This window comes from Diospyros lotus, chromosome 3 (assembly GCF_014633365.1).
Source record: "Diospyros lotus cultivar Yz01 chromosome 3, ASM1463336v1, whole genome shotgun sequence".
NCBI lineage: Eukaryota > Viridiplantae > Streptophyta > Magnoliopsida > Ericales > Ebenaceae > Diospyros > Diospyros lotus.
The window spans coordinates 12,517,104-12,544,639 of record NC_068340.1 but is presented as its reverse complement, the minus strand read 5'-3'; the positions used below and the strand labels follow the sequence as shown (position 1 = coordinate 12,544,639).

General features: G+C 41.5%; 1 protein-coding gene across 1 annotated transcript in view; it reads right to left on the bottom strand.

Annotated features, from left to right (window-relative positions):
* The window catches only part of LOC127798321 (uncharacterized), a 93,846-nt gene that overhangs the window by 21,881 nt on the left and 44,429 nt on the right, over positions 1-27,536 (bottom strand). The window contains exons 7-8 of the mRNA XM_052331815.1: positions 12,913-13,020; positions 5,124-5,273 (exon numbers count right to left, since the gene is read on the bottom strand). Of these exons, the coding sequence (XP_052187775.1) occupies positions 5,124-5,273; positions 12,913-13,020 (258 nt within the window). The remainder of the gene's footprint in view (positions 1-5,123; positions 5,274-12,912; positions 13,021-27,536) is intronic.

Below are 27,536 nucleotides of genomic sequence, written 5' to 3'. Positions count from 1 at the left end.
TCCCCATATGGAGCTGAGTTCGATCCTCCCACGAGTTTTCCCTTCATCACTTCCCTGTTGTAGTTCTTTCCCCCAACATTAGAGGTGCCCAGAACCATTCCTCTCTGCTGATGATTTTGTTTCTTCATCATCGCCTCCACCAAAGTTTCTTGCAAACAAGCACTCTTCGAAGCTTGTTCCACTGTTCTTGGCCTCATCATTTTCACCATTGGCCACAACTCTTCGCTAAGGCCACTCATGAAGCTTGATACAAAATAAGCTTCCGAGAGGTGGGGGTTGTGGCGAATCATGAATGACCTTAACTCCTCAAACCTTTGCAAATAGGATTCAACACTTCCTACTTGCTTGAGTTTGTTGAATTCCTCTATGGTATCCCTCATGCTTCTTTCCCCAAACCTCTCGCACAACTTCTCAGAGAACTTATCCCATGTATGCTCCCTTCTTACACTAAGGCACCCTTGGAACCATGCATCCACTGTTTCATTGAAATAAGCAGTGGCCAGTGGCACCCATTGTGCCTGCGGTATGTTGTACCAGTCAAACAACCTCTCACATTTTCTCATCCACCAACGCGGATTAACTCCCTCAAATGTCGGAATCTCCATCCGAGGCATTGGATACCTCGGTTGATGATGATTGGGAGGTTCTACTCTGTCCCTCCCCAACATCCTTTCTAACTCTTCTTCCGGGTTTATCTCAAGTTCGGATGTCCCAATTCCCCGATCCATTCTATGTCCTTGCATAATGGGCTCATTTCTCTCCCTAGGAAGGAAGTCCGGTGATATCCTTACCAAATTCTGGTGAGTAAACATCATCATGAACTGCTGCATTTGGGCTCCCAGTTCGTCTCGTACTCTCGCAATTGAAGAATCCAACCTTCGCTCCAATCCTTCCATGGAACTCTCCAGCTTGCGGTCCATGGCTATGATAGCCTCATGATTCCAGGTAGCTCCCAGTTCCAGTTGTTCGGTTCGGTTCTGAAAATCCGCCACTGTCGAGTTGACTTGTTGAAGCTGTGTTTCCAGGCTCTTCATGCGAGTACCATCTGCCATTGCTCTAGACACTACAAGTGTTGGCCAAGAATTTGGGGCTCTGATACCAATTAATGTCACGGCCGTAGTTGACAATAGGGAAACTCCTTTAACACGAGTATTAAAGGAGTAATGATATCGTTGAGAACAGAGAATTGGGAGGGAGAGAGAGAGAGAAATAGAGAGAAAGAGTTATGAGAGGGAGAGAAGAGCTAGAAAATAGATGGAAAATAGAATGCAATATTCATATTCGATGCCTTTCTCAGGGTAGCCTCGGAGCTGATATAGCTGGAGGCCGTGTCCACAGGGGATCCTCCCTTCCTAACGGCTATAACCATAAGTTTTGTCCTATTCCAGCTCATTCCCACGTGGGGAATCTTTAGCTAACAACTAGTGTTGGAAATTACAATAAACCCCAAAAAGGTAGATAATAAAAACAGAAGAATAACAATGCATGGAAAAATTAAAAATGATGCTGCTTAGGGATGGCCGTGACAGACTTTATTAAATTAATTAATTAATTCTTTATAATACATGTGTAACAATTATAGACATAAATATTATACAAGAATTAATTACAAATTGAGAATATTTTTCATATTTAATATCCTGCTAAAAACCTCATTAACTCTTAATAATGTTTTTATCAACCATTAACTCTTAATGGTGGAAGTACAGTCAACCAGCTCAGATTCACTAATCCAGTGCATTACCTACTTAGGGTGTGACTTAGGTTCACAGCCATGTAGCAATCAGGACATGTTAACTCTTGACGCTGATCAAACACTTCGATCTATTAAGAGGATCTTTGCATCTCTCCAAAGCATCCTTAAAGATCTTGAGTATCCTTTGGCCAGGACTCAGGACAACTGTAATGACAATGAAGTCAAAGCTTCTTGTAAACCTATTAGGACTCTCGATTATTGTGCACTATAGTCTTTCCATTGACTAGCATCTTGACTGCGTGAGAACCATGAACCGACTATACTCACACTTGATAACTATGCAAGATCCAGTTTGGGGTGATCGAGATGACACACTAGAACTCTTCCAACATTGTAAACTCATTTCTGATCATGCGCACTTTGGTAAAGGATTTCTACAATCACCAATTGACTAAGATCGCATAAGATGTTCACCTCCATTTGATGGAGGACAATGAATCTCATCAGCGAGCATCTGTCTCCTTACACCACTCAGAGAGCATCCCCATCTTTCAGATCGGATGGTTTCGCTCGACTAGTAAATCCCCGACATCAATGTACAAGATAACTCTGTCGCTTTCGATCAAAGGACCAGATACACAATCGAAAGTCAGTAACAGATCATTAATCCTCTCAGCCATGTGAGCTGTTATAGGCGTCACATTCTACTCACATGTCTACTATCTACATCTCATACAATATGGCATGTGACTCACCATCTTTTATCATTAGTATCTCATACTAATCAAAGGTAGTAACCCATGTGCTAGTCCGTAATCGATTAATCTTAGTCCCATTCAGAGAAATCTTAGGACTAGGAATACCTTTAAGAAATCATGTGTTATAGATTTTTGTCACATATTCTTAACAACTTAAGAATAAAGATTATCAGGATATCAAGGGATTCATTCATATATAAATGGAGAGCTATGAATGAAGATATGACCATTTAAATAACAAGCAAGATTATATCATTAGGCCCAATACTCATACTAGATGTCTAAATCTAGCATTAGGGCACTAACACCAACAACTGTGGGGTAGTCGGCGGGAATCCATTGTGGAGATTGGCAAAGGTCGACAATTGCTATTGACAGCAATTCCGACACATTTCAGCGCGGGAATTGCGATTCGACCGATCATTGGTTGCAAGTTGCGATTGTTGGATAGTGACGGATGGTAAAGGGCACTTGGATGAAGCAACTGGAGGTCAGGATGGAAGCCTTAAAGTTTGGGATGTTGCAAACATAGGAAGCGATGATTTAGAGTAGGGAAGATATGGCAATTGTAAGAGAGACTTTACGTGGCAAGTCGGAGAAGAACAAGGAAACCATGGAGCAATATGGTCAGAGACTTAACAATATGCTCCATAAGCTATCCTCATTGCCCCAATTCTGGTTGTCCCAGAATTTTCCTCCACGAACTAATACCGACCCAATTTTGCCACACCAGGGTAGCCTCCCTAGATCCAACAGAATTCATAATATAAAGGGAAAACCGACTATGAAACCAAAAGTTTAGGTAAGGAGTTTCCACCCTCATACTAGTAACCACACACCTATGCCATGATTAGAAATTCCAATGTTTGATGGGGTGAAACCAAGGTGGTGGATCCGACGTTGTGAAAGGTTCTTTCAATTCTATTGGGTGTTCAAAGAGCAGAGGGTAAATTTGGCTGTAGCCTATTTGAATGATATGGCCGATTCTTAGTATCAAGGTTGGATCCAAGATGAGGGAAATGATGTGAATTTGGCAGAGTTTGTAGAAGAGTTGTGTGAACAATTTGGAGAAAGAAGCATGATTGATGTAATCGAGGAGTTTAGCAAATTAAAACAAGAAGGATTAGTGGTGGAGTATCAAGCGAAATTTGAGGAGTTAAGGTCCATAGTATGTACTATGCAACCAAGGTTGACAAAACAGTACTTGGTATCCAGCTTTATTAGTGGATTGAAGGAGGAATTAAGATCGATGGTGAAAGATAATGATGCCCACATCAGTGAGGCAGGCGGCTGAAAAGGCATGATTACAGGAACTTATGTTGGAGGCCATTTTTAAGAAGCACAAACCCTTGTATAGGCCAAGCCTTTCAACTGGACAGCAGGCAGGAGGAAACTTTAGGCCTATGCTCACAGGACCTAATCATGCAACACCTAAATCCTAGCCCAACAACAGTGCCCATAAAATGGAATAGAGGAGACAATTGGGGTTATGTTACAGATGTGGGGATAAATATAGCTTCGGGCACTAATGTAAGAGATAGTTGTTGAACATGGAAGGGTCTGATGAGGAAAAGGAAGTGGAAGAAGAAGTTGCGGAGGAAGAAGGCATTCCAGAGGAAGTCCATGGGGAGGAAGGAGGAGAAATCTGCTTCCATGCCTTAAAAGGGAGTCCAATGGGTAAGAATCATGTCCAATAAGGCAATCCATTCTGATCTTTTTTTCTTGAATGACGAGAGCACTGATGCAGGACAATAAAGAGAAGTTGCACAAAATTGGAGAAAGAGAGAAGAGAATTGGAGAAGAAGAAAAAGGGTAGGCAGAGAGGGAAAGAATTCAGCAGGAAGAAAATCTCAATTGGAATTCCAAACTCAATCCCCTTTGATTACACCCATCAAGCCTGTGTTTATAGGCTAAAGATAAATTGACTTCCTAAACAAATCATACTACAAGTAAGGCTAAAATCTATCAATTCTTTCCAAAACTAATGAGCTGAAATCCAAATTCTAGATCAAAATTAAAACAAGTCAAGAAAATCAAAGATAAATTATATTTCCTATCACGACTGGTTTGGCAAGATGAAGGATGCCAAAATGGATAAGCACAAGTGTAATGCTTATGATTTGGGGAACAGATCACTAGACCACTATTGGTAATTTGACTAGTCTATATGCTAGAGGAATCACACTAGAACACTTGAACTTGTATCAGCTCTGGAATTTGCAAAATTAGTTGAACAAGCTGTTCTTTCTTTGTTTATTGAAAAAAGAAATCCAAATATATCCATCAATGTGCATCCAGAACAGGACAGACCATAACATTAAATCTCATGTCAAATTTGCAATGCATTCATCCCTCAACATTCAGAAATTTAAAAAACCAAGGAAAATGTTTACCTAAATTTACAAAGTCAAGATCTATTTTCATACAATAAGTTTGCTTTCCTAATAAATTGAGCCTAGTCATAGAATCTGAAACAGCATGATTAAAATTATTACCAAAAGAAAACTTAGGCAATATGATTAAAATTATTAGTGATTTCCCTAAGCAGCCTGACTAAAATTATTAATGACAGAAACATGTGCATTATGAAAAAGGTTACTGGAACATTCATAGAAATATAATAGTGATCAGTTAAATATAATCAAAGCTGAAGGTTCAGCAAAGCATACTAGTCGTCGTGTTTCTTCTGGCTTTGGGGAAAAATTTTCCCTTCCATTGACCAAGTCCATGTACAAAGGAGGAAGTTGCTCAATTAGAGGAAGAACTTGTTTCATCATGGGAGGGCTAAGGTTCTCTAATTGTTTCATAGTCATCTCTGCCTGTATTTGTATCATGAAGAGAAAAATCAGTTACGCATAGAATGTAATAGCTGCAAGTCTACTAGAAAAAGAGGAGAAGAAAAAAGGTCCACTCTATGCAAATGAATAGATTTTACACCTACCAGACACCTATTGAAATTAATCCATATGCCATCCAAACCTATCCAATCTTGAATAATCATATTAAAATCAAGAAAATTGAGGGAAGGATCTTCGAAATGATTATAGATTGTAAGAAATTCTGATGGGATGTGCATACAATCCTCACTAACACAAAGCAAACTTAAGCAAAAATTAATTTTCCCATCTCTGGAACTGCACTAGAATAAGCCCTAGTGATTGATATGGGTCTATGGAGACATAATTTGAAGTTACTGGTTTCATTTAAATATAAAAGTGATATGATGCTCTAACCATTGCACATATGATCCGATTTAAAATTAGATTTACTTTTGAGAGGGATGGCACTTTTAGGTGCTTGAATATTTCCCCAAATTTGGTGCATTTACAGTTGTTTCTTCTAAATATTGTAGCTAAACAGTCCCAAGAGGCAGAAGCTTCTGTTGAGCCACATCATTGCTGACAGTTCATTGCCAAATTTTCCATGTAGTAATCATAGCATCTTTACCTAAAACCATGGCTCACCTTTTCTAAGGGGTACCTCATTTTATATCCCTACAGAGCATAGCCAAAAGATAGAACCCACAAGGAAAAGTTGATGGTGATACAGCTCTAATATATCATTGTTGGGCAAATTCCACCCAAATCCCCTATGGTTTGGGTCATTTTTACAGAGACCCTTTGTGGTTTATGTTAGAATTATTAGTATATATTATAGTTATTATGTGTGTGTGTTTTGTTTTTGTAATTAGATTAAAGCCATAGGTTTAAGGCCCATTATGCTTATTATAAATAACAAGCTAAAAGAGGCTAGTCTCTTAAGTTTTTTCTCATAATTATTTTCTCACATGGTATCAGAGACACCGGTGAAAAGAAAAACCCTAGCCCCATTGTGTATTTTTTTTTTTTTTTATTTCAGCAACCAAAACCCTAGTCATCAAACCCTAACCATCACTGCCCAATACCAAAAACCCATTGTCCAGCCACCATTGAATAACACTGCCACCACCATCAGGTTCGCCGCCCCAAGATCGGCCGACCGCCGAAGACTCGCCGCCGCTGGACCACCCACGCGCCACCGCTGATTGCTGCCTCTGTCTCCACGCGCTGGCGCGTGACAGCGCATCTGCCGGCCGCTTTTTTCCAGCTTCTCTAGATCTGATCGTCGACGACTCCTCAAGCCACTTCTAGTGCCGAAACCCTCGCCATGTCTAATTTCAGTTACGCCGTTTGTGCCGGTGCTATTCCCGCTTTGGCACCTGTTGCCCCTACCACCTCTCAATCCTTTACTGTCTCCAATCTTGGGACAACCAATATTACCACTGTCAAGTTGATAAGGTCGGCCAATTATCTCTCATGGGCAGCCTCTATCAAAATGTGGTTCAAAAGGCAAGGCCAAGCGGATCATCTTACCACAAAGGTTGAAAGTGTGCCAGAAGCGAATCGGGCTAGATGGGAACAAGTTGATGCCCAGTTATGTAGCCTCTTATGGCAGTCTATTGATCCTTCCATCATGCAACTCTTTCGCCCCTTTGAAACTTGTGTTGATGTGTGGAAGGAAGCTAAAAAGTGTTATACAAATGACATCCAATGTCTGTACACTGTGGTTTCTAATATCAAGAATCTCAAGCAAGAGTCGTCCATGGAATCTTATTTGGGGTAGGTTCGGGCTCTCATGCAAGAATTTGATGCTCTTCTTCCTCTCACTACGACCCGCATCGAACAGATTGCTCAACGAGAGAAGTTTTTTATGGTTATTGCTCTCTTTGGTCTGAAACCAGAGTTTGACGCCATCAGGCACCAAATCTTGACCAGCTCCGCTAGCCCTACCATGAAGGACTCTTTCAAAAGGTTGTTGAATATGACAGGTGTACATGGTATGTCCTCTTCTTCTCATGTTGTTCTTCCAGCTGAATCTTCATGTTGTATCTCAAGCTTCAACTGTAGAAGGAAATAGAGAACGCAATAATAGTCGCTCACATCCACAGTGTACCTTTTGTAAGAAACTAGGTCATCTTGAGAACAAATGCTGGAAGAAACATGGTCAGTCAGCTACTCCGCCTGTATCATCTACCAGTGTAGCTCATGTATTTCAGAGAGATCCTACTCTTGCTCAATCTCCACCAGGTTCGCAATTAGTACCTATGTCTGCAGCTGAGTATAATGCCTTCTTAAAGTTTCAAGCTAACCAGCCGTCTCATCCTAGTAATCTCGGTGCTTGTGTTGCTCAAGGCTCATCTATTAGACCTTGGATTATAGATTCTGGCACCTATGTCCATATGTGTGGTAATAAATTTCTTTTCTCTTCACTTACCTATTCTGATACCTTACCTACTGTTACCTTGGCTGATGGCACCAAAACTACAGTTAAAGGAATCGGTCAAATCACACCCACCTCGTCTTTCTCATTAAATTATGTTTTATATGTTCCTGATAGTCCTTTTAATTTGATTTCAATTAGCCAACTTACCAAAACCCTTAACTATTTTGTTATCTTTACTCCTACCTCTGTTTGTGTTCAGGACCAGGGTACGAGGCAGACGATTGGCGTCGGGCGTGAGTCACAGGGTCACTATCATGTTGTTGTGCCTAGTTTGCCGGTAGCTTGCACCAGTGCCGCTTCCCCAGATCTTCTTCATTATCGTCTCGATCATCCCAACCTCTCCAAACTGAAGAAATTAGTTCTTAGATTGTCGTCATTGTCCATGTTTAATTGTGAGTCGTGTCAGCGTGGTAAACACGCTCATCATTCTTTTTCTCGTTGGGTTAATAATAGGGCTGAGGCTCTCTTTTCCCTTGTGCACTCTGATGGATGGGGGCCCAGTCGCATCAATTCTACTCTTGGGTTTTCATATTTCGTTATTTTCATTGATGACTTTTTTCGTTGCACTTGGTTGTTTCTTATGAAGAGTCGGTTCGAGTTATTTTCTATTTTTCAGACATTTATTGCTGAAATAAAAACATAGTTTGGAGTTTCTATACGTGCCTTCCGTAGTGATAATGCCCCTGAGTATTTTTCTTCTGCATTTACTACCTTTATGACTACTAATAGCATCCTGCATCAATCTTCTTGTCCTTACACACCTCAACAAAATAGGGTTGCTGAGCGTAAGAATCGCCATCTTATTGAGACTGCATGGACACTCCTTTTACATGCCAATCTTCCCACCAAATTTTGGGGCGATGCTGTTCTAACTACATGTTATCTAATCAATCGCATGCCATCTTCAGCGTTACAGGAGCAAATTCCTCATTCCCTTTTGTTCCCTACACAATCACTTTATTCTGTTCCTCTTTGTGTTTTTGGATGTATCTGTTTTGTGCATTCTTTTTCACCTAGATAGGATAAACTTGCTGCAAAATCTTTCAAGTGTATCTTCCTCAACTATTCCCAGTTGCAAAAGGGCTATAAGTGTTACTCTCCTGAGCTACATCGCTATTTTTTGTCTGTTGATGTCACATTCTTTGAACATCAATCTTTTTTTCAGTTGCTTAACCTGATTCACAGAGTCTTCACCAGGTTTTGCCTATTCCTTTTTCTTTTCTTCCGTTGTCCCCTTCGGGTCCATCTGTCTCCTCTGTGGCGCCTACCCTACCGTTTTCTGGTCTACCTACCACGGCTCCTCCACTTCTTACATATCACCGTCGTCCTTATCCTGCTACCGATGCCAGCATTCCTCCAGCCCAGGACTCTCCTGACTTGCTCTCTCCGTCTGTGGTCCCTCCAGCCCCAGATCCTGAGCCCGACAATCTCCCTGTTGCTCTTCGCAAATGTACACAGTCTACTTGTAATCCCCATCCTATTTATAACTTTTTATGCTATGACTGTTTGTCTCCTTCTTATAGTGCATTTGTTTCGAGCCTTTCCTCTGTTTCCATTCCTAAAACTACAGGTGAAGCTTTGTCCCATCCTGGTTGGCGCCAGGCTATGTTAGATGAGATTGACGCCTTACATTCAAATGGTATTTGGGATTTGGTGTCTTTACCACCAGGAAAGACTCTCGTTGGTTACCCTTGGGTATTCACTCCCAAAGTGAGTCCTGATGGCCAGGTGGAACGTCTTAAGGCCTGCTTGGTTGCCAAAGGTTTTACACAGATCTATGGGCTGGATTACAGCAATACTTTCTCTCCTGTTATGAAAATGGCCTTTGTTCACCTCTTTCTCTCTCTAGCTGCTACGTGTCATTGGCCACTTTATCAGCTTGATATTAAAAATGCCTTTCTTCATGGTGAATTGCAAGAAGAGGTATATATGGAGCAACCACCTGGTTTTGTTGTACAGGGGGGGTCCAATGTAGTCTGCAAACTCAATAAATTTCTCTATGGTTTGAAACAATCTCCACGGGCGTGGTTTGGCAGGTTCAGCACTGTGGTTCAAGCCTTTGGTCTCACTCGAAGTAAGGCTGATCATTCGATTTTCTATCGCCATTCTTCTTCCTTATGTATCTACCTTGTTCTTTATGTCGATGACATTGTTATCACAGGGAGTGATCGGGTTGGAATACAGAAGCTGAAGGAACATCTACATCAGCACTTTCAGACCAAAGACCTAGGTCGACTTCGGTATTTCTTGGGTATTGAAGTTGCTCAATCAGGAGATGGTATCTCAATGTATGCACTTGACATCTTAGAAGAAATTGGTATGGTGAATTGCAAACCAGTTGACACCCTAATGGATCCGAACATCCGGCTCTTACCGGGACAAGGGGAGCTTTATTCAGACCTGGAAGATATAGGAGACTGGTAGGCAAGTTGAACTATCTTATAGTCACTTGTCCTGACATTGCTTTTGCCGTGAGTGTAGTTAGCTAATTTCTTAGTTCTCCATGTAATTCTCATTGGGATGCTGTTATCCGGATTCTGAGATATATCAAAAGAGCACCAGGTAAAGGGCTACTTTATGAGAATAAGGGACACACAAATATTTGTTGTTATGTAGATGCAGATTGGGCAGGATCTCCTTCTGATTACCGATCAACTTCTAGGTATTGTGTTCTTGTGGGAGGAAATCTAGTTTCTTGGAAAAGTAAGAAACAAAATGTAGTAGCTAGATCTAGTGCAGAGGTAGAGTATCGGGCTATGGCTAATGCAACTTGTGAACTCATCTAGCTTAAACAACTTCTGCAGGAACTCAAGTTTTGTGAAGTGTCTCCTATGAAGCTTATTTGTGATAATTAAGCTGCCTTACACATTGCTTCTAATCCAGTGTTCCATGAGCGGACTAAGCATATTGAAATCGACTGTCACTTTGTTAGAGAAAAGCTGGTTGAAGGTATTATTGTTACAGAGTTTGTTAATTCCAATGATCAACTTGCAGATGTCTTCACCAAATCTTTAAAGGGTGCTCGAGTGGAATATATTTGTAACAAGTTTGGTGCATATGATATCTATGCTTCAGCTTGAGGGGGAGTGTTAGAATTATTAGTATATATTATAGTTATTATATGTGTGTTTTATTTTTGTAATTAGATTAAGCCCATAGGTTTAAGGCCCATTATGCTTATTATAAATAACAAGCTAAGAGAGATTAGTCTCTTAGGTTTTTTCTCATAATTATTTTCTCACAGTTTACATTTAGCATTTGATGCCCCCATGGATTAGATTCTTTTAAAATAGCTTGTTCTGTTAGGTCAAACTACTACTGACATTAAAAAAGAGTAGGATAAATTTCACCTAGACCCCCTATGGTTTAGGTTTAATTTTATGAAGACCCCTCGTACTTTAAATTTAGCATTTGAGATGACCCAGACCACAAAAGCTCTAGAGGGAAGCCGCACTATCATTTTTTCTCAATTTACTTTCAGTTTGGTTTCTGTCACTTTGTGGCTTTTAAATGCTGAATTTATTCTTAAAAACACCAACACCTTACTTCCTGAATTGTTTGAGGAAACCTTACCCATTATATTCATGCATATCACAATCCCATTCCACATCACGTGTGTTTCTTGTTCTCCACACTATAGAGCATTTCTAAGTTTTTTGTGTTGGTAACAATAATTGATGGAAACACCAAATGAAAATTGTTTCCCACACTCAACGAACATTTCTAAGTTGTGTGGGACACAATAAACGCACTTGGTAAGTGTGTTTATTGATGGAAACAATAAACTTACTCATGGAGTGAGTTAATGCTTTGCTCCTGCCATGTAAGCACCCCTGCTCGTGTGCCATGGCTGATACTATTTTGGTAATTAATTTCAAATTGGTACTGTTACTTTTGCAGTAAATTTTTATTAAAATAATATGATTTTGGAAAAAAAAAATGTGACAATCTTGGTGTGTCACACCCCATGTCTCATTTAAAGACCCACAAATCCAATAATGGAATAAGGGTTGACAGTTGACCTCCAATCGACTTCAGGAGGTTGGCTATAGGAGGAAGTGGTCTGTAGGGTCAACTCCACTAGTGGACTAGACAGCTAACCAGTCAACTATGGAACTTGACCGTCCAAGGAAGTGCATTGCCAGAGCCAACAATTGATCCAAGAGTCAACTGTTGCATCAATTTTTGAAGTAGATTGATTGATCCAGGTAAGCAATTGACTTTGAGCTTGATTCTGTGGGACTAAATGAAGTGTTGATTATCTGCATTTCATATATATTTTAGAGCATAATGAGAGGATTCAAGAATATAAATTTTGTGGAAATTGGTTAAGATTTGTTTAAGATTATGAATTAGAGCTAATGATGTGCTTAAGCTAATGGGGGTAATTGTTGACTTGGAGAAGCAATAAGCAGGCTATGCTAGACTCAGTATTACAGTAGAATATAGTAATGGCTCATTATATTTGAGAATTTCTGTAGCTTAACAAGGTTGTGATCAACATTGCAAGCAACTCTGTTCAGTATAAAGAATATGCATATTGAGATAGAAAGCCACTTCATTGAGAATAAGTTAGAAGCTTTCTAGCTATATATACCTTCTGTTATTCAGAACATTGATTGGTTAACATATGTACTAAAGGTCTCAAACATTTTTCAACCTATCGTATACAAGATGGGAAAAAGACAAATTAATATACCATCTTGAGGGGGACTGTTGACAGCTATAATCTTGTATAGATTGATAACTAGAATTGTGATGATTAAGAGCTATAACTTTATTGTAATTTTTGTAATCTTGAAAGAATCCTAACGTAATCTTCCCTTTTACAAGATAATAAATAGCATAAATATGGGTGTAGGGTTGGAGTCAAATCATTCAAAAACAACCCTTTCTCTTTCTATTCCTACAATCCTTTGTCTATTATTTTTCTCTTCTTTTCAACTGCAATATTATTTCTGTAACAAATAACTCAGTTTTCTTTTTCTTCATTAGTAACTGCACATGTATAAAAGAGATGATTTTATTTGGTTGACATTTAGAGATCTCTTTATTATCTTCAAACCTTTTTCGCAACTAACAAAATCACCATTCATCATCTCTACTGTAATTTTCTAACAAATGCTTACAGAAATCAATGCTGTATAATGCCTATTTTAACTACAAATTCAACTTAAGTAGGAAATAGATTCTCACCCCAAGGCGGACAGTTGGTGATGATGTAATCTGTGACAGAAGTGGTCCAATGCTCTGAGCCATTGGGACAAGAACTGGCGAGAATAGTGGGATAGCCATGCTTGCTTCCTGGGAAAAATGAAACAGGATGACAAATCATCATCACTCCTACAACATCCACCATTGTCAAAGGTAGCCGAGAAATCCAAAAAATCTTACTCATTGTAGGTTTACAAGAATATATACAAACTTATCTTCCATAATTGGAAGTTTCCTAAAACTGGTTGAGGGAATATTCACAAATATACAGCCAAGATAGGATCTTCTAGAAGAAAGATTTTATGATGAAAATATAGAAACACTGATCATGTATATCAATCTCCAAATATATATAGGAATCTCAGTATCTTCTAACACTGCCCCTCAAGATTGTGAGTGAATATCTTGCATTCCAATCTTGCTTAGCAGTCTTTGACACACAGGACCAGGTAACCCTTTTGTAAGAATGTCTGCTAGTTGATCTCCAGTAGGTACAAACAGGGTGCAAATCAGTCCACTGTCTAGCTTCTCCTTTATGAAATGCCTATCCACTTCAACATGTTTTGTACTATCATGTTGAACTGGATTATGTGTAATGCTTTTTTCTTTTTTGTGAAATAAGTGAGGACTGATATGTTATAGATGAAATCAAAAGAGCAGAACAACAAACATTAGAAAAAAACACTGGCCCCACCCACCAACAAACCAAAAAAACATACATAAGCCCAGAAAAACAATTACCCCCCCCCCCCCCCCCCCAATTCCAGCAATTAGGAAAGACTGAGCAAACCCAATCAAACTTCATAACCAACTAGCCTAGAAGAGTGAGAGAAACTTATCGGCCAAGAGCCGAAGCAAACATGATGACCTAGTCCGTTGAAAAAGGGAAAGATGGCTCCATTGCCTTAACCCAAGCCACTATCCTGGCCAGCACCAAGTTAAAGAGATCAACCACAACAGCCCTAACATGTTTCGCTCTAGCCACACCATCCATAGCACCACATACAAAAGAGACTTCCAAATCTTCCTTTGCACTTTACCCCGAGCAAAAAATCCCACTGATCAAATAGCCCCCCAACCGAGCTCAGACAAACACACACATAACCCCACCACCTAAAAATTTGCTGCCACAAACACAAGGTTGTCTCACAGTGAAATGAAGAGGTGGTTATTTCGAAATGAAGCCGCAAAACACACAAAGTAGATCATCCTCCTACAGAATCCCTTTCCTGCCCAAATTATCCTTGGTGTTAATTTTTCCCCAAATGACCAGAGCCACACAAACAACTCCACCTTTGGAGGAGCCAAACTACCCCAAACACGAGTGGCCACATAATTGACTAAGGGAACATTGAATTCAAACAACAATGAACAAAACCTCTCATGAAAAGAGAGGGTTGAAAAAGAACCTGTCACGGACCTACAATTGTAATAATTGGGGGAATTGTGGTTAATTGATTGTTTAGGCGGAAAAAGTAGTTAGGCAGTTAGGCCTAAATTTTAAATTTAAACAACTCATGTAATTGATAATCAAGTGGGCCTTGGCGCCATTAGTAGGAGCTAGATCAATATATAAACACATTGATACTGTGCCCCTAAAGCATCGAAGATCAATATCAATATACATCTCATCTGCCTCTCTCTCTCTCTCTCATCTATTTTCTCTATGGATCCGGTAGTGGTAAGGGAGAATACGATGGAGAGGAGGCTGGGAACTCATGTTGCTCCCCATTAGCTTGGTTTTCCATTCCCTAAATTGGAGATCCCTATGTTTGATGAGGTGAATCCAAGATGGTGGGTGCGTAGGTGTGAGAGAATGTTCAGCTTCTACCATGTGCTTGAACAACAACGGGTGACTCTCACCGCTGCCTACCTGAATGATGAGGGGATGCATGGTTTTAGGGATGGATAGGATCTAAAGAGGGCTACTGGTGGGCGGAATTCATGGAGGATTTATGTGAAGAGGTTCAGTGACAGAAACATGATGGACATAGTAGAGGAATTTAACAAGCTCCGGCAGGAGGGGACAGTGCAATCTTACCAATTGAAGTTTGAGGAGCTTAAATCCCTTATGCTAATTCTGAATCCGCATATGACCGAGGGGCATTTTGTCCCTAGCTTCATGTGTGGGCTAAGTGAAGAATTGAGGACAACTGTTAAAATGCAATAGCCTAAAACTATAAAGCAAGTCGTGGAGTGTGCAAGGCTACAGAAGCTAACAATGGAGGCGTTAATGAAGAAGTAGAGGTGGCAAATAAGGACCATGAATTCTGGAATGATCCAGATAGGGAGTAGGGAGGTAGGAAGGGGAAGAGGAAGAACTAGCCAAGGGGGCACAAGAGGGGGTCATTCCTTTGCACTTTTTATCGTACTTATAAACATTGGGAAACTCGCAAAGCAGAGGAAGAAGTCAGGTCTATGCTTCTGTTGTGGGGATCGATATGCCCTAAGACACCAATGCTGGAGGTAGCTTCTATTGTTGAAAGGAGAAGAGATGGAGGAAAATGATGGTGGAGCACTCACTCAGGGTAATGGGGAAGGAGAAGAAAATGTGGAGATATCACTCCATGCCCTCAGAGGTCTTGCTAACAGCAAGATCATACGGGTAGATGGGAAGGTGCAGGACCACCGATTAATGGTTTTGATTAACAGCGAAACTACACATAGCTTCCTTGATGAAGGGACAACTAAGAGGGTGAGGTGTGAATTGACAGGGACTCATCCATTGTCTATGACTATAGCAAACAGTCGCAAAGTGTTGTGTCGGTCTGCGTGTGAAGGATTTTATTAGGAAATGCATGGGGAAGCATTTGACGCAGATCTAAGGTTGCTGAAGTTACGGGGATGTGACATAATCCTTGAAGTGGACTAGAAGAAGGGAGTCAGCTCTAACAGCTTGACTTCAATAAAATGGAAGTCACGTTTGAAAAAGGTGGAAGTCCAGAGACAAGAACCTATAAGATGAAAACCGGGAGGGAGCTACAGAAAACTCTTAAGTCTAAATGGACTCAGGTGACTCAACTTTTTTTTAATCCATGTAGTGGAGCATGCAGAAGGAGAGGCAGAGTAGGAGGAAGCTGGGGAGACCACCAACCAGCAACCATGGAAGGTACATGAATTAGATTCCCTTAATAAACTTTTGTTTGAGTTTAAGGACCTATTTAAGGAACCCCAATCACTGCCTCCCCATAGACATTGATCACTCCATCGTCCTAAAACCCAATACTAAACCCATTAACATCCAAGCTTATCGGTATCCCCCTAAACAAAAAGTTGAAATTGAAAAGGTGATCAGGACATGCTGACAGAGTCAATCATTTGACCAAGTCAAAGCCCCTATGCCTCACCCATACTTCTAGTAAAAAAGAAGGATGGGAGCTGGTGTTTTTGCATTGATTACCACCGGTTCAATTCTCATACAATAAAGAAAAAATTTCCAATTCCTATAATAGAAGACCTTCTTGATGAACTTAAACATGTGGTATTCACTAAACTAGACCTGAGATCAGGGTATCATCAGATCTGAATGAACCCTGATGACAAATCCAAAACAACTTTCACCACTCATCAAGGGCATTACAAATTTTTGGTAATGCCCTTCAGTAGAACCCCAGGACCCAAGTGCTTATCACTCGAGCTAAAAGCCATGGTTGTTAACCGAGTCAGCCACTTAATCCTATAAGCGCTAGACCAATTCTAGGTCAACTTTCGAGTGGCCAAACCAGAGCAAAGCCATCTCAACAATCCCCCCCCCCTCCCTCGAATTGCGTTCGCAGTGACTCGAACCCGTGACCTACTCTGATACTAGTAGAACCGCAGGACTCAAGCGCTTACCACTCGAGCTAAAAGCCATAGCTGTTAATCAAGGCAGCCACTTAATCTTATAAGCACTACGAATGGTGCCATCACCAACACACGAGCCCCCAAGACCAATTCTGGGTCAATTTTTAAGTGGCCAAACCAGACCAAGGCCATCTCCCAAGGACTTCCATAACCCAACATCTGCGTCTTAACAAATGCCCCTGTCACATTTCAGACCTTAATGAATCACATTTTTGAACCCTACCTTCGCAAATTCGTACTAGTCTTTTTTGATGATATCCTTATTTATAGTCCCTCGTTCCAATAACACCTAAAAATTGCCTGAAAGGTCCTGAGATTCAATCAATTGTTTATCAAGAGGTCTAAGTGTGTCTTTGCTGAGCCAAGAGCAAAATACTTGGGGCATGTAATATCTAGTGCAAGAATGAGCACTGACCCTAAGAAGGTGGCTGCTATGCTTACATGGCCGAGGCCTACATCAGTATAGGCCCTGAAGAGATTCTTGGGCTTGACGGGATACTATAGGAGATTTGTGAAAGAATATGGTGTGATTAGCAGGCCTTTGACTAATTTACTAAAGGGAAAGGGGTTTAGATGGGATGAGAAGGTAGAAGAGGCCTTTAAACAGCTCAAAAAAGCGATGAGTGAAGTACCTACCTTGGGACTCCTAGATTTCTCTAAACCATCCACTTTGGAGACTGATGGCAGTAGTATAGGAGTGGGAGTAGTTCTATCATAGGAGGAAAGACCATTGGCTTTTATTAGCCAAGCCCTAAGCCCAAGGCATCAGGGACTTAGTGTGTAGGATAAGGAATTGCTGGCAGTTCTGAGTGCAATGGATAAATGGCAACAATACTTGGAAGGGGGGCAATTCATCATAAAAACAGATCATGAGAGCCTAAAATTCCTCCTACAACAGAGGCTACACACACATCTCCAGAAGAAGGGGATGACAAGATTGATGGGATGTCATCCAATACCAGAAGGGAAAAGAGAATAAGGCAATTGATGCCTTATCCAAATGCACCGAAGAAGCAATGGTGACCTCTATCACAGCGGTTGTCCCTAACTAGTATCAGGAGGTTAGTGCTAGCTATGAACAGGATGAGTGGACAAAGGGAATTATGGAACAACTCATTCTACGTCTTACCACTAGACCGGGGTTTACTATCAAGAATGGAGTGTTGAGGTACCAGGGAAGGTTAGTCACTGGGAATAATGAGGCCCTAAAGAGGAAGATCTTGGACACCCTCCATGGATCCCCACTTGGGGGCCATTTTGAAATGCAGAATACTTACCAAAGGGTCAAGCAACTATTCTACTGGCCACTATTGAGGAAGTGGGTGTCAAATCTCTGATCTGACTGATAGGTTCTTTGGTAATTTGAAGAACCGAGAATAAGCGGGAAAGAAAGAGGAGAGAAGAGAATTTGGAGGGAAAAAGGAGGAAGGGAGAGAGAATTGAGAGAATTAGGAGGGAAAAGATTAGTGGAAAATCCTCACATGATCCCCATCCTCGTTGGTATTCTCTTATTTATATGAAAGGCAGTTATTACAGTTTCTAGAAGAGCAGCTCAAGTGGCCATGTGCCCTTGGCTCTAATCTCCTACACACAACCTCTAAATACAATCGTATACTCCCTCCCACTAATCATATACTGATTACAAGATTACCCCTGGCCTGTGATAACCCCTCTCCCCTTGAAGTATTTCTTGTCGCCAAGAAATCAGAGTAGGCTGGCCACCCTGAGATACTGCTGGAGAAGGTCTGGGAGGTATTCCCAGGTAGTGTTGTCGGGGTGCAGATGGGTCCACTGCACTGAGACCTGTGTAAGAGGTATGGTGTCTTGGTAAATCACCCTCCAGTACAAGATTGCCTTGGGCTCCACTTCTACTATGGGGTCTTCCACCATCTCCAGTACTTGTTGGCTTATCCTATCTGTAGTGCCCACTACCTAGACCACAGTACCCATCTTCTCCATAATGTTGAATGGCCCCACCGTACTTAGGACTAAGTTTTGAGGCAGGGCCCTTAACGAAAAGATGTTGCTGGAATCTCTTCACCTTCAGATAGACTTCTTCCCCTACCTCAAAAGCCTTATCGATATGGTGTTTATCCACCATTTGCTTCATTCATTGCTGGGCCATGGTAAGCTCTTTCTTAGTCACCTGTAGGGCCTCGTGTCTGACCTACAAGTACTGGTCTGCCATGGTCTCAGATGGGGAGTAATGCATGATGGCAACGATGATAGGGGGTTGGTATCCAAACAGGGCTTCAAAGGGAGTTCTCTTGTGGGTAGTGTGAAAATTGGTGTTGTACCACCATTGCGCCAAAGCTAACCATCGATTCCAACTCCTTTGCTTGTTTAAGCACAGATACCTTAGGTATGTCTCTAAGCATTGATTCACCCGTTCCGTTTGCGTGTTTGTTTCCGAGTGATAGGCTGATGACAAACGCAATCCTATCCCCAGCCCTTGAACTAAGGTCTTCTAGAATTGATTGGTAAAGACTTTGTCCCTATCCGAGATCATGGCTCCTAGTAACCCATGTAGCTTGAACACATTATCCATTAGTCTCTTGGCCACCTCTGTAGTAGTGAAAGGATGTGCTAAGGCAATAAAGTAGCTAAACTTGGTCACCTTATCCACCGCCACCAAAATGGTGTCAAAACCTTTTGACTTGGTCAGTCTATCGATGAAGTCAATGGTCACCTACTCCCACGCTTGAGAGGGTATCTCCAAGGGTTGGAGAAGGCCCGGGTGGGGCACTTGCTCGTGCTTGCATCCTTGGCAGGTACTGCACTTTAGAACATACCTCATTACATCCTTCTTGAGCCCTAGCCAATGGAATAGCTGCCTAACTCAATGGAAGGTTACATTCAACCCTGAGTGCCCCCAATGGGGGAGTCATGTAGGGACTATAGGATCTGCTTCCTTAGTCGCTCATCCTCTCCGACCACCACCTTGCCATTGTACCTAAGTAGTCCCCCCTTTAGAACATACCCCTGGTCAACTTGAGGTTGTATAGATAAGCGGGTTAGAATCTCCTTGATCCAACTGGTTTGCTCATAGCTATTGGCTATGCCCTGCACCCAATCCGGCACTAAAGATGAAATTGGGTGACAACTCCCCTTTGCCTCTCTTCTTAAAAAAGCATTGGTCACCAGATTCTCCTTTCCCTTTTTTGTATTGGATCACGTAGTCAAATCCCATGAGCTTAGTAATTCTCTTCCTTTGTAGTTGATTGGGAGCCCTCTACTGTGATAGGAATTTCAGACTCCCATGGTCTGTCTTGATTGTGAATGGCCTACCCTCCAAGTAATATCTCCACTTCTTCGTAGCCATTAAGACAACCAGCAACTCCTTGTCATGGATGCTGAGGCCAAGATTCCTGGGGGCCAAGGCATGACTTAGATAGGCTATTGGCCTACCTCCTTGAATTACGACTACTTCTATTCTCATGTCACACGCATCTGTTTCTAACACAAACTCCTTAGAGAAATCTGGCAAGGCAAGGATGGGAGCCTTAGTCATGGCCTCCTTGAGTGACTTGAAGGCATTCTCAGCCTCTATACTCCATTGGAAGTTGTTCCTCTTCAGCAGGCTGGTGAGGGGCTTAATAATCATCTTGTACACTCTAATAAACCTTTGATAGTAGCTTGTGAGCCCCAGGAACCCTCTTAACTCCTCCAAACTCTTAGGTGCTGGCCACTATTGCATAGCTACAATCTTTTGGGGATCAGTGCTCACCCCCTAGCCAGAGATGATATGGCCGAAATACTCCACTCTAGCCTCTGCAAATGCACATTTGGACCTTTTCACATAGAGTTGATGGTGCTTGAGGATTTCAAAGGCCTTCCTTAGATGGATGAGGTGTTGGTCTAGGTTTGTGTTGTAAACTAGAATGTCATCAAAGAATACCTGCACAAACTTCCGAAGGTAGGGAGCAAAGATGTGGTTCATGAGAGCTTAGAAGGTTGTAGGTGCATTTGTTAGGGTTGTCCTTAGGGTTCATTCTAATTTGGTGGTACCCTGAGGTGAGGTCCAATTTGGAAAAAACAAAGGCTCTAGCTAGTTCATCTAGGAGGTCCCCAATAATGGGAATGGAGAACCTATTCTTGATGGTTATGAAGTTGAGCTACCTGTAGTCAATGCAGAACCTCCATGAACCATCATTTTTCTTGACTAAAAGAACCGGGGGGAAAAAATGGGCTTTGGCTTGGTTGGATTAAGGATTTGGCTAACATTTCCTTGATCAATTTCTCGATTTCAGCCTTTTGGACAGGAGAATATCTATAGGCTCTGAGGTTAATGGGTTCACTGTTTGGTTTGAGATGGATGGAGGGATCAAGAAATCTAGGAGGGAGAAGGGTGGAAGGTGTGGCAAATAAATCCTCAAACTCCATTAAAAGTGTGTGAATTGGGCAATGTGGATGTACTTGAGTGGTCGTTGGTGTCTGCCCTCCTCTCCCCTATTGGCTTGCAACATTCTCCTCCTCTTCCTCTATCTCCCAGGCATATAGGGACTATAGCTGCCCTATTAAGGTGCCCCCATGCTCCAACAACCTTTGAAACCTTTTTCCTGTTACAACCTTGCACTCCCCTACTTCCTAGCATCCCACCAAAGTCACCTTCTAACCACCCCCATCAAACGTGACTTCTAAGGTATTGAAGTCAAATATAAGGGACTGATAGTTCGCATCCAATCAACCCCCAGCACAATGTGACATGCCCCCAGCATTAGGAATCGCAAATTAGCAGAAAATTCATGCCCATTTAAACTCCACACACTTGAATTGGCTCACCATTCTACTCCCATTAACTATCAAGACCGATAGGGGAGGAGTCTCTTGTAAGTTGCATTGGAGGACAATGGTTGTTTCCTTGTCTAGGAAACTGTGAGTATTGTCGTTGTTAATACGGACTACAAGCTTCCTCTTTCACACTACCCCCTTCACCTTTAGTACGATTCCCGAGGCCTGGCCTTGCAAGGTGTGCATTGATATTTCAACCCTCTTCGCCTTCAACGGGTTCCCTTTGTTCTTCCTCATCCTCTTCTTCCCCTTGGCATTTCATAGTCAACAATAGCCTCTTACATTGAAGCCCCTGACCATACTTCTCCCCACACTTAAAGCAAAGCCCAACTGTCTCTTCTTATCTATATTCAAGGCCTTGGCTGGGGTTGGGGCAAGGGGGGTTCCTTCCCATTGATCCATTCCTTTGCTAGGGCTGGCTAATCCCTCTGCTCATTTTGCCGTAGGGAGTCTCCTCTTTATTGCCTTTGGAGGTTAGCCTATGCCTCTTAGCGAAGGTATAGTTCATGAAGGCGAGCTTGCTCGACAGCTTGTCAAACTGATGGATAAAGCATTTTTACTATTGGTCATTCGAATTAGATCGTCCATCCCACTAATGAAGCTGGACACAAAATAGTCTTCATCCAATGAGGGGTATGCAAGAGAAAGCAAGGATCGAAGCTCCTCAAATCTACCCTGATACTCCTCCATCGTTCCCCTTTGTTTCAACTTATTGAACTTCTCAATGATGTCAATCCTTGTCTTCTCTCCAAACCTATTGCAGAGGCCATTAACAAACTCCGACCAACTCCACTCTGTCCTCCCTCAGCTCTAGTTCTAGAACCAAGTGTTTGCGACATCATCCAAGTAAGCGGCCACCGTGTTCACCTTATCTCTCTTTGCCACCCAGTACTAGTAGATCACCCTTTCACACTGTCGAATCCACTAACAAGGTCGGTCCTTCTCGAACAGGGGAATGTCCATCCTCAGCCCGGAATGGTGAACTGGTTACCCCTGATCCCATGGTTTGGGTTGTTCTCTTCTACTTCCACTCGTTCCCTTGTCTCCCCTGAATCGTTAGGCCTCTGCCTCACCCATGGCGATGTCAGAATTGGCGTTGATGAGGCCCTGTGGGGAAAGTCAGTAGGAAGGCTAGTTTGAGGTTGTCGAGCAAAGGAGCTCAAGCCAACACTCAATTGCCAATTGAATTACTAGCTTAATCCAGCAATCTCCTCCCGGAGTCCGTTCGTTGCCCGATCCATGATCCGATTAATCTCCTCGTTCGCGTTCTTGAGGCCCAATTCTAAGGGATCCAAGCGATCCTCTACCTGATCCTAATATTGGCAAATTCCCCCTTCCAGAGCATCCATTCGCGATTCCATCTACTTCACCCATGTTCTTTCTGCCATCTCTACAACTTCCAAGTCACCGGCTCTGATACCAAATGTCAGACCTCCAATCTGACTGATAGATTCTTCGGTAATTTGAAGAACCGAGAACGAGCGAGAAAGAAAGAAAAGGAGAGAAGAGAATTTGGAGGGAAAAGGAGAGAGGGAGAGAGAGAGAATTAAGAGGGAAAAGATCAATGGAAAATCCTCACATGATCCCCATTCTCGTTGGTATTCTCTTATTTATATAAGAGGCAGTTATTGTAGTTTCTAGAAGAGCGGCTCAAGTGGTCATGTGCCCTTAGCTCTAATCTCCTACACAGAGCCTGTAACACATGATGTTATGAGAGTTGTAAAATAATAAAGAATAAAATAGGAATGGAGATTTATGAGAATTTCCAAAAATGCCCTTGAGGAGAAAAATGGATGAATGGAACTAAAGGTGCCTTAGGAAGGGGCAATTTAGTAAAATGGATAATATTTCCATTAAGGGTAAATTGGTAATTTAGAAAATAATTCCATTATGGGATTTCTACGTGTGAAATTTTCTCTTGAATTTATGGAGAAATTAGAGAATTAATGCATGGTTCAAATTAAAACTTGGAGGCCAAGTTAATGTCTAAGTGTGACACTTGGCAAACTCTTATCCAAGAGAATGGAACAATTCAATTAATTCAAAAAAGAAAAGGAAAAATAGTCATTCTAGGATTTATGAGAGTCATGATTATAGAGATTAAAGAAATTCTAAATGAAATTAAATTAGTCTCTCATTAATGGGTGAAAATGTGAGAATTATTTAAATGCAAAAGAAAAGGAAAAATGGTCATTCTAGCATTTATGAGAGTCATCATTATGGGGATTAAAAAAAATCCAAATGAAACGAAATTAGTCTCTCATTAATGGGTGAAAATGGGAGAATTGTTTAAATGCAAAATAAAATGATTTATGTCTCTCAAGTGATGGGTTGTGAAAATAGTCAAATTAAATTAATCTTGGAAAATTAATAATTTTGGCTAGAAGACAAAAATAGATCTAATGGTTGAGATTTAGCCTTGGAGAAAAGGAAAAATCAAGGGCTAGGATCAAGTAAGTTGGGAATGATCCAAGGGACAAGATTTAGTCTTGCATGGATTGAAATCAAGGGCCAAGATGTGTCAAGATAAAGAAGATCCAATGGCCAAAAATTGAATCTTGAAGTTGGCATGGATTGTGTTTCTTTGTATGGTGGAGATTTGATCTCCATTTTATTTTTTTTTCAATCAAAGGTTGAGATTAAATATTTTAATGGCACATGGATTGTGCTAGTTAAGAAGGTTGGGATTATCTTTCATAAAGTTAAATCAAAGCCTAGGATTAAATCTTTCCAAAGGACATGGATTGTGCTAGTATTGTAGGGTGTAGATTTAGTCTCTTAAAAAGCAAATCAATGGCCAATATTTAGTCTTGAAACTTGACATGAATTAAGAGTTGGAAGATGATATAAATTGAAAAGAGAATTTTAAGTTCAAGCTTTCCCAAGTTAGAAGAAAAATTGGAGAGGAAAGAAGGAGAAGAAGTCCTTGGAAGCTTTTAGAAAGCATCAAAGAACTCAAGTTAAGGGATGGTCCTATGGGAGGGTGGCCATACATGCATTGTAAGTAATTGTTATGAGTTTTCATGGTGATTGCAAGCATACATGCATCTTTGTGTACTAGTGGGACCTTTGGCCATAAGGATGACTAGAACATTGGGAGGAAAATGGTAGGTTGTTGCCCCAACCAAGGAGGGTTGCTAGGGCAAAGAAGACTATCCATACCATGCATAATCTTGCATTTCATGAATATTTAAGCTCATATTCACTTTGCATTGCACCCTTATTGAACTTTGCCTCATGAGAGTTTTGTCTCTTATATAGATGTGGCAACTCAAAAGGGGAAAGGAGTCTTGGAGGGTTAAAGCATTCTTGATCCATGAAGATGGCTCCAAGAAATTTGTATTGATAGTTCATGGCTTGTTGAGGCTTAAAAACATGGATTTGTATCTTTATTTTGATGTATGTTGTTTAAACATCATGAGGATTGTGTAAACCTTATTTTGTGGAAACCACGGAGATTTTTGAAGTATGTTTATTGTGTATAAATTCTGAAAAATCTAGGCTAAAGCCCAAAGCAAAAGCAAAAGAAAAAAGAAAAAAAAAATGAAGGAAGATGCGCAGTGGGCGTGGTCGCGCGAGTTGGCGCACTGGCGCACGGGTGGGCACGACCAGTACGCGGCTAGGCCCAATGTGGGGCCCCAGCACATTAGCTAGCTCCGCCGGCCAAAATTTTGATATTTTTGGTCATTTCTGGGATAATTTCGGACCCCTAGGGGAAATTTATGGAAAAGCGCTATTTTGGGCAATTTAGCAAAAATTCCAAATTTTGGAAAAATAATATAAGTGAGTATTTTCCTTGAAATTGGGGACAATCGATGGGTTATTTTGAAATTGTTGGCTACAAAAAAGTTTGGAAAGTTCTTCAAAGAGGAGATTTAACCCAAAATTTTCTATGGATTTTGGGAAAGAAAATGGGTTCACGGTGGGGGGCCAAGCTGTAATATTTTCTTTATGAATCAAGGCTTGGGCTATTTTGTGAAGCTAAAATTGAGACCCAAAGTATTTTTAAATGAAGGTAATTTCGACCCTTTCGCGAGGTGGCCGTAAGTCTCAAGTAATGGAGCAAGATGCCAACGTCGTCATTGTGGGGTTCTGGGCAAGTTGTCATTGGCTTGTATTTGGTTTGAGCTAAAAAAGGATGACACTCACTCAGGATTTTGGATTCTTTCCGTTGGGTTTTCTCAGGTATTTTATTTTCGAATCCTTGAGTGGAGCGAAGGGAAAGGTGAAGCCTAGTGCCCACCTAAGGCGTTTCTCATTGCAACATATCCCATCCCTTCATTAATGGCTTTATGGGTGAACAATCCGATCAATTATTCACGAGTGGCAGCCAGCAGGTGGGAGTGGGTCGTGACAAAGCCTCTAAATACAATCGTATACTCCCTCCCACTAATCATATACTGATTACAAGATTACCCCTAGCCTGTGACAATAGATAGTAGAGTATATGCTGTAGAGTGATACATGTAGGAGGTGCAAGACAGAAACAATAGCCACCCCTCAGCCATTGCAACCACTCCTTGTACCTACGCACATATCTATGGACTTTGTGGAAGGGCTCCCAAAGTCGAAGGGGAAGGATTGCATTTTGGTTGTGGTGGATGGGCTTACTAAATTCTCTCACTTTATCGGGTTGACCCACCTTTTCACCGCTTAGGAGGTAGCACGCTCATTTCTAGACAAGGTGGTACAATTGCATGGAGTGCCCCAATCCATCGTATCAGATAGAGACAGGGTGTTTACCAGTCTTTTTTGGAAAAAGTCGTTCAAGAATCTGGGAGCCAAGCTAGATATGTCCTCAGCCTATCACCTTGAGTCCGATGGTCAAACTAAATGAGTGAACCAATGCTTGGAGACCAACCTGAGATGCCTATGCTGCCTACAGCCAAGGGGTGGCACCGATGGTTATCATTGGCTCAATGATGGTACAACACTTGTCGTCACAACTCTATCAAGATGACCCTTTTCGAGACTTTATATGGGTATAACCCTCCTCTACTGCCTACAATTTCAGAAGAAACCACAATAGCCACGGTGAACTCCTATCTACAGCAGAGACAACAAGTGCTCAAGGTTCTACAAGGGGAATTAGCTAATGCTCAGAACAAGACCAAGCAATTTGCAGATAGAAAGAGGAGTGACAGAGAGTTTGTAGAAGGAGAAGAAGTCTACCTGAGACTAAGACAGGCTCATCTAAAGGCTTTAGCCCCAGGGTAGCACTCCAAGCTCAGTCTAAGGTATTATGGGCCCTATCCCAATATATGGTAAGGTAGCTTACAAGCTTCAACTACCCCCAAACTCCCAAATACACCCGATGTTTCATGTGTCCTTATTGAAGAAGTCAATAGGAGCTAACCCAGTGAGCACAACCTTGCCTCCCTTACTTCCGGACCCTACTGAGGCTACAGAACTTGTGGAAATCCTTGACAAAAGGATCATATACTGACAAGGAGCCCCTTTGACACAAGTCTTGGTGAGATGGTCCAATCTTCACCCAAAAAATAGCACTTGGGAGTACCTCCCTAACATGCTCAAGTAGTTCCCTAAGGTGGCGGGACTACTTTGACCTTCTTGAGGATAAGAAGCTACTGAAAGGAGGGGGAATTTTCATGGACCTATAATTGTAATAATTGGCGCCATTAGTAGGAGTCGGATCAATATATAAACACATTAATACCATACCACGCCCCTAAAGCATCAAAGATTAATATCAATATACATCTCTCCCACCTATTTCTCTCTCTCGTCTATTCCCTCTCAATTATCTCTGTTCCTCCCACTCAATTTCCCCAATTCTCCCCAATCCCCTCAAATGACCAAAAAACCCTATCCCCCCTTCCTTTTACTAGATGAACTTGAGAAATAGCCCTCAGCAACTCAGCTCTAGCAGACTCTTCCTTTTTACATAGCAGCCTCCTCCAGTTAAGACACCAAAACCATTCGTTATTCAAGTAGAACCCCAACTTTGCCAC